The following is a 7,365-nucleotide window of genomic DNA, read 5'->3' on the forward strand; positions in this document are numbered from 1 at the left end:
TATGCCAAAATATACGTAGGAGAGAAGCCACACTGATTAATCAGTTGTGACATAGCCTTAGGTAGCCTTAGGTACTTTGAAAAACTTTTTTTTTAGAATTATATTTGCACAAGAAAGAAATCTGAGTTGGGTAGGAGACAAACACTTAACAACATTGAAAATGCATCAGTACTCCTGCTGAAAAGACTGCAGTCTCGTACTTAATTAGTCAAACGAATGATCTATACCAAAACCTTGAAAATGGACAATAAAGGGTGTTAATTAGAAAATGCTGTCACAATGATGCATTCTATCTTTGTTCTATTTTCAAAACCAAGTTCAATTAAGAGAATGTTTCCTCCTGAACTTGAAAATTCTTCTTGATCTGGAGGAAAAGGAATGTTTCACATGACAGCTAACATGTGTATCTTTATGCTAATGATCAAACACCATGAAACAAAGCTTTATTCTGAAATTTCAGATCAACAGTATGTAGCCTACTAATATGTTTTAAAACAGTAGGCATATTGCAGACAGTAGTTCTACCAAAAAAACCTGAATGTACCAATTGTTGACAACAGTATTGCTTCACATTTTAAGTAATGGGATTGATATGCATTGCATGCAAACATAATCTACAAGACATCCTTGTCTGGTTGTCAGTACACTGTATCTACAGATTAAAAAACAAGCAGTGGGGGCTGCCGAGGGGCTCACTCATTTAAGGTTGTTATGCACTGGTTGAGCCCTACAGCCCAGTCTCAGGTTCGAGTCTGAGGTATGTTGTTTGCCTACATCAATAACTTTTGCATATCAGTGCATATCAGTGGGACACAACCAACTTTGTTCCCCTGGGACAAGGTGGGTTACATTAGCCATATTTAGTTAATAAGTCGAGTTGGAGCTAGCAAGAAACTTGCTATTGAATTTACAAGTAGTCTGTACAGAGCTAGATACTCAGATGGATATGACCATTGTAAGGATACATGCCTGCAGCTTTCTGAGTTTGCAGTTTGTGGGCCAGTATCATGCAGCGCTCTCCACAGAGCAGGATTCTACTTCCCTGCAATAATAGCATTCCTGAGTCTGTTCCAGAACTTCACATTACTCAGGTAGTTGCCCTTCCACTTCAGGTAAGTGTTCTTTTTCAGGTACTTATGAAGGCCCAGCACCTTCCTGGTCCTCTCCTCCTCCACGTCCTCGAGGATGACAATGATGAGGCTCGGTGTCTCCTCGAAAACAGACCAGGACTGAGCGAGCTCAAACTCAAAGCAGCACCAGGCGCTGTCGAAGAAGTGCCGCGACACCACCACAATGACCTTCCGGCTGCCCACTATGCCCTCATCGATGATGTTGGAGGTGATGGACTTGCCCACTTCGAAGTCCCGCATGTGGAGGCACAGCCGAAACGGTGGCACACCTCTCTCAATGTTCTCCACCAGTTCATCCATCACCCAGGCCTCATCCTCACTGGAGTAGATCACAAAGGCATCGTACTGGAATTCCATGTGTTTTGGGTTCCTGTAACCTCTCAACAGGATAAAACCATAACGCAGATAGAATTTGTACCTGTAAGCCACTGCAGCCACAAAAGAGAGCATAAAAAGTATAGCAATGGCATAGCCCCAGTTATACCTACAGTTAGTAATATCAACGTCAATCACTCTTATATATGTTGAAAATGTAGTTTTACATAAAGTTTCATTGAGGTTTTTTAACTTTTCCCTCTGGTGAATGGTCCATTTGATGAAGTCTTCATTGGAACAGGAGCATTCCATAGGATTGTGAGATAGGTCAAAGATCGAGAGGTTTGTCGGAAGACTGGACAGAACATTTTGAGGGATGGCCACAATGTTGTTTTGTCCTGCATCTATCCATGCTAGTGCTCCAAGACTCGGATTGGTCAGAAAGTCCACCGCCAGTAGCCTGTTGCTGTTGAGAACCAAGTGTCTGAGTTTTTTTAGCCTTGTAAAGGAGTGCCAGCTCAGGGCTTTGATCTCGCAGTTTGAAATATCTAGATGTTCCAGATTGGTGAGGTTAGCAAATACATAACGAAGGCTGTCTCCTTGGAAACCATTGCCGGAAATAATCAGCACCTCCAAGTTGCTTAGACCCACCAGTGGAATTTGGCTCATGAAGACAGTACCTGTGTAGGAAATGTCCAAGTACTTCAAGCGGTTAAGGTTGGACAGCAGAGGATACTGCCCGACAGCAGAGAGCTGTGTGTGCTGGAGGTCCAGTACCTCCAGGAGCTCAAGGCCCTTGAAGGGCATGGTGTCAAAGTATATCTCTGTATTGTGCCTCATGTTCAGGTACCTGAGTTGAGGCGTGTTGTTGAAAAGTCTTCGGCAGCACTCCCTTACTTTGATTTCGTTGAAGCTTAAGTCAACGTGCTTGAGGTGAGGCAGGTCCACAAAGCTTTCTCCAAACTCCACTGGTAGTCTGTTATCTGTAATTGTCAGTGTCTCCAAGGTGTGTAGATGAGAAAGTTGCCTTGCTGGTATGGCACGTAACTTATGGTTCCTTAGATGGAGCTCTTTCAGTTGTCGGAACTGAACAAACTCCATGTCATGCTCAAAGCCTTGCACAATGGTGATTTTTGTGGCATTCAGCATGCAGCGGAATACACTGATAGGTCTGGGTCCTGTTTCTCTGTGCCGAAAATATATCTCCTGGAAGTTGACGGAGCACAGCCCGTCCAGAGTGTCTTCACCCGAAGTCAAAATCTTGGTCGCGTCTCGGTATTGTCCAACCACTAACTTGTCAACCTTAAGGCCGCTGAGGCCCATCACATGGGATTTAGTGAGATTAGCCACAGCATGGTTTCCCAGTAGGCAGAACTCATGGAGGTAGATGCCCTGGAAGGCACCTGGCTCTATATGCAGAATAGGATTTCTGGAGAGGATCAGCGTGAGGTTTCTGCCACTCATCTCCTGCAGGATGAGCGTGTGAGCCACCGTTATGACACGTATTTTGTTGGCGTGAAGGTCAAGCAGCTTGAAATCTGAGAGGTTGACAAAGTAGTGGGGAATCATCAAAGACTCAATGTTATTTGTCCCGGCATTCAGCACCTGCAGTTTCGTTGAGGGCCATAGATGCAGCTCTTCCAGGGAGGAGAGACTATTGTCCACAACAACTAGCTCCTGGATCAAGTTCAAGGACTGATTCCCCAACTCTTTGATCTGGTTTCCAGTAAGAATTAAAGTTGTCACATTCCTCACATTGTGGAAAGCATTAACAGCAATAAGTTGTATGTGGCACCTGGTGAGGTAGGAAACCACAAGATCAGATTCTATAAGTTCTTTAAGACATGAATGCTCAACACAGGAGAATGTAAGCAAAAAACATTGTGGATAAGGCTCTGCTAACAACATAAATAATGTCTACAATAAAGAATTTAAGTTAGTAATGCCTTTAAATTTAATGAATGCCTTTAAAATGAGTTTGCATTGTCCAATTACCTTGTGAGATCAAGAACACGTAAATGGGGTAATTGAGGGAACATAGCCTGGTGCAAATTGCCCAAGTAATTAAAACTGAAATCCAGATTTTCTGCGGTGACAGGTATCTCAGCTGGGATGTAGTTCAGTTTTGTGCCCACACATGAAAAGTGGGTATTTGGGAGTACCTGTACAAGGAAGACACAATATTGTTAAACGTTTATAAACACACATAATCAACAAGTAAGATATTATGAAACAACGTTAAAATTGTCCGTTAAAAATGCTGTGGGGCTTATAATGCAGACTTGGTCATAGATTTAAGGGAAGCTGCTTGCTACAGCTATTTAAGAATATTTATGAATGTAATTGATGTTATTTATTTACAAATGTACTAAGAATGTAATGATGATAGTCAAAGAGGGTTCCACTGATTTTCATAGTTATATTGAGCCTAATGAAAGTGAAAAAGCAAAAGCAAAAATAGAACTTCAGAGGGTGTCTGCTTACACTGCAAAATCTGGTAGCCCAATGCATGTATTAATAACTCTGCTTTTTGAAGAATGTTTTCCCAATGTAGTGGAATTTTAACTTTCAATAATTTCCACCCATGTCCTCTTGTTCTGCTTACAGAATTCAGCTTTAACTGGTTCCCGTTGCCCACTTTGTTAATCCCTTTCAGAAAATTTTAAAAGCGCAGTGGAAACCCTCAGCTCTCCTTTGGCTTCATCTAAAGAGGACAGGTATCCTTCATGAAGGGTAGAAGTATCAAAAGTGAACTCTGAAAGTATCAACTTTTAAGTTCCAGTCTAGAATAAGATTAACATTATTAAGTAAATTGTATAATAACTGATTTGAATTTTCGCTCTCCCCGAACTGCTGAAGTAGATTCGCTAGTCTCAAATGTGTCACCCCTTGCTAAACACTGTGATATAATAGTTAATTTTCCTACGACATTTTCTACACAATCCTCAAACCTGCAAAAAACATACCTCTTTGCATTTTTCTTCTTTCCCCAAAGGCAGCAGAATGAATCCTGCCAAGATGCATTGCAAAACTACTCCCAGCTCCAGAGACTTAACGATAGTCATGTCTAAGCTCCTTGCCTGACCTCATCCATCACAATGATTTGCGGAAATGGCGACTTCTTTACGGGAAGTAGAAGTACCATCTAATCACACTGTAAGAGGAACCGAATGTTGGGGCATGTCACACAGGACTGACGTGTGTTCAGACGTAGTCAGGCTTTGTATGTTTCATTGTTCCTGCAACTTTAAAACATGATTTGTGAAGTCACTCTGGATAAAGGTGTCTGCTAAATGAATACATATGATGTAAACACAGCTGGGGCTAACTCAATGGCTACCCAGGAGAGGCAAAGGCTTGTAAAGGCAGTCCCTCCCTTCTGAGATGTGGGACCCAGTGTTCATGAGGTGCTGCACTGAAACAAAGCAGGTTCATGCCAGAAAATAGAGCTGACTGGTTGATTTTACCAGCTTCATTCAGCCCTGCAAAGATGTTACATGAAATACATGGAGATGGTTCCTACGGCAGCACTTTGCTGACTGTATTCAGGAAATGGTTATTACTTCTCTAATGTCTTCAAAAAATCTCTTAAGCTGGGAGAGCAGTCATAGTGGTACAGTTTGTAGTGGGAAATTTGAATTGATAAGCGCTGAGATCAAGCATAAAAACATTTGTTGCCAGAGTGGTTTAAGGCTTTTTTGCTTTAATGACTAGCTGCCACATAGTACACAATAACATCGTTGCTAAGCTTTCTGAAATCCGCCTTGTATTTTAGATTTGAGAAGAAGTGATGGGTTAATTGGTAGTATTTGGCATACAAGAAGCCAAAACTGTTTAACCTGTGAACTGGCATATCTGGGAACACATGACCCAGGTGGTTACTATGCATAAATGTAGCTGTGAATTTGATTCACATCCTTATGGTACAAATGCTTTGTATTTTAGACTTTCCATATGAACTTTCCAGCCTTTCTTTTTGTCCAATAGTTGGGGAGCGGTCACTGCTCTTTAAACAACTGCACTGTGTTGTCAGAGCAAAGGGGGAGGCACTTCATTGATAACAGACTCAGGAGACAGGAGTGATAACCTTTGTGTATTCATAGAGGTGTGGGAGAAGGGAATTGAAGGGGGCAATCCATATACAGACTTCTTAGAGACAGACAGTTCATGAAAGCTAATCATTGTTCACCATGATTTCAGAGATCTCAGGTGGGAGTTTTCTTGAGGTCTGTTCCTGAAATTCATCCACCTGTACAACTGGGCATAATGCAAGTAATCTACCATTGTCAAATAATGGATGGAACCTCATTTTTCTAAAATCGATTGGCCATGTCATCATTACTGAGAGTGTATGATGACTGCTACCTGCAGCATAAGAATAATGGGATCTTCTATGGTTGATATATACAGGGAATGAACCAACTACATGTGCCGGGGGTTTGGACTTTCAATCAAATCTGTGCCTCTTAATTTTCATCTCAAAAGACAGCAATATCAAACTTGGAAATACAACTGTATGACTAAACAGAGGTGTTCAAGCAGAGGACTGGGATCACTTGCATCAGTGCAATTTTCTCCAGGTTTAATCTAAAAAAGATAAACACATAGATTTCATCAACTGTTTCATCTCAAATATTTAAATTGTCTCAAGTGTTAAAGAAGAGTGGGCCACTTGATTGTTGATTTAGATGTTTAAGTGAGACCTCTAGTGGAGGTGTAACATAAAATTGGTAAACCACGAGCTGAGGATCAGCTTCCGAAGTGTTTTTTTCCCCTACCCAGTTTCATTTTCCAACCAGTGATACTCATGTCTCTGCACTTTAGAAGTTGCTGTGCAGTATGCACCATGTAAAGCTGTGGAATCTTATTTTCCTCAAATAAGACTGGATCATCAGAATTATAACATAGAACGTGTGCATAGCCATATCGTCAGTGGTCTTGTTTTTTCCATCATTCTTGTTCATAGGTTAAAATGGTATCTGAAACGTTGTACCTGAATGTTACGACTTACCAGTTAGTGAAAACAAAGCCAGATTCAAAACCTTCTTGATCACACAGCATTGGATGTTGAGGTAACCATCATTCATTTACCCCTGACAAGAAAAACTAAAAGTGCTCAGATTGTCTTGCTCATTAAATGAGCAATTTGCCAATGTCTATATACTGCATACTACATAATGAGATTAAAAGGATCAGAAATTAGGATTAATTTCAAAAAGGGGTTAAAAGTAGGACTGGCCAAAATTAAGGTTAATACTAAAGCCATTTTTGTGCCCTGAATGCTGCCCTTAATGTGCTCTAAATGCTACAGCTAATTGAGTACAGGACTCCATTCCTACAGGGCCTTTAAAATTCAGGCTAAAAAGTAAATAGCTCCTGCCTTGGTAATGAAAATTAAAGCAGGATAATCTGCCTTCCAGTGTGACAAAAAGAACAAATATACATCCATATTTTACAGCTGTAATGGCAACATGTGTCTTGAGGTAGGTAGTTGCCAGACATCTCTACTGCCAAAGAGTCACACCCCACCCCATCCTCCTGTACATTTCCACAGCCCACAGTACAGATGCAACACAGCTATACAAAAACTGATAAAAATGGTGCACCAAAGCCTCTGTGCAAAATTTTGATTAAGCTTCACAATTAAGTTTCACATTAACATACAAAATCCAGGTATCAATTAAATATGGGGTGTAATGTCATCTTGAGGCATTTCTGATTACAACTTACAACTCAAACAGAAAAAAGTTCAAAGCTCTAACCTGCAATATCTTATTTTAAATTGAAATGTTCTCATTTCTAACAAGTAGATGCATGAATTATTCAAAGTCATATGTATACACTTGTGTAGTGTCTAAGTGTGAAAACTAGATGACAACTGAATAATCACAATTTCAAAAAACCAATGAATTTTTTTTAA

General features: G+C 40.6%; 1 protein-coding gene across 1 annotated transcript; it reads right to left on the reverse strand.

The window, feature by feature from the left end:
- Positions 1 to 592: 592 nt before the first annotated feature.
- Positions 593 to 4,529, reverse strand: LOC118790470 (toll-like receptor 4). Its single transcript, XM_036547387.1, has 3 exons — positions 4,412 to 4,529; positions 3,441 to 3,607; positions 593 to 3,240 (listed from the first exon to the last, which is right to left on the reverse strand). The coding sequence occupies exons 1-3, from the start codon at positions 4,508 to 4,510 to the stop codon at positions 1,035 to 1,037; spliced, it is 2,472 nt and encodes an 823-aa protein (XP_036403280.1). The 5' UTR covers positions 4,511 to 4,529; the 3' UTR covers positions 593 to 1,034.
- Positions 4,530 to 7,365: the final 2,836 nt, after the last annotated feature.

This window comes from Megalops cyprinoides, chromosome 15, assembly GCF_013368585.1.
Source record: "Megalops cyprinoides isolate fMegCyp1 chromosome 15, fMegCyp1.pri, whole genome shotgun sequence".
NCBI classification, from domain to species: Eukaryota; Metazoa; Chordata; class Actinopteri; order Elopiformes; family Megalopidae; genus Megalops; species Megalops cyprinoides.

Bases quoted from the DNA above. Each gene is read 5' to 3' on its own strand.
- LOC118790470 (XM_036547387.1), bottom strand. From the start codon at position 4,510: ATGACTATCGTTAAGTCTCTGGAGCTGGGAGTAGTTTTGCAATGCATC. The intron at 3,608-4,411 runs GTATGTTTTTTG...TTCCTTGTACAG, and splicing joins AAGAAGAAAAATGCAAAGAG to GTACTCCCAAATACCCACTT. The intron at 3,241-3,440 runs GTAATTGGACAA...CTACCTCACCAG, and splicing joins CGTGTTCTTGATCTCACAAG to GTGCCACATACAACTTATTG.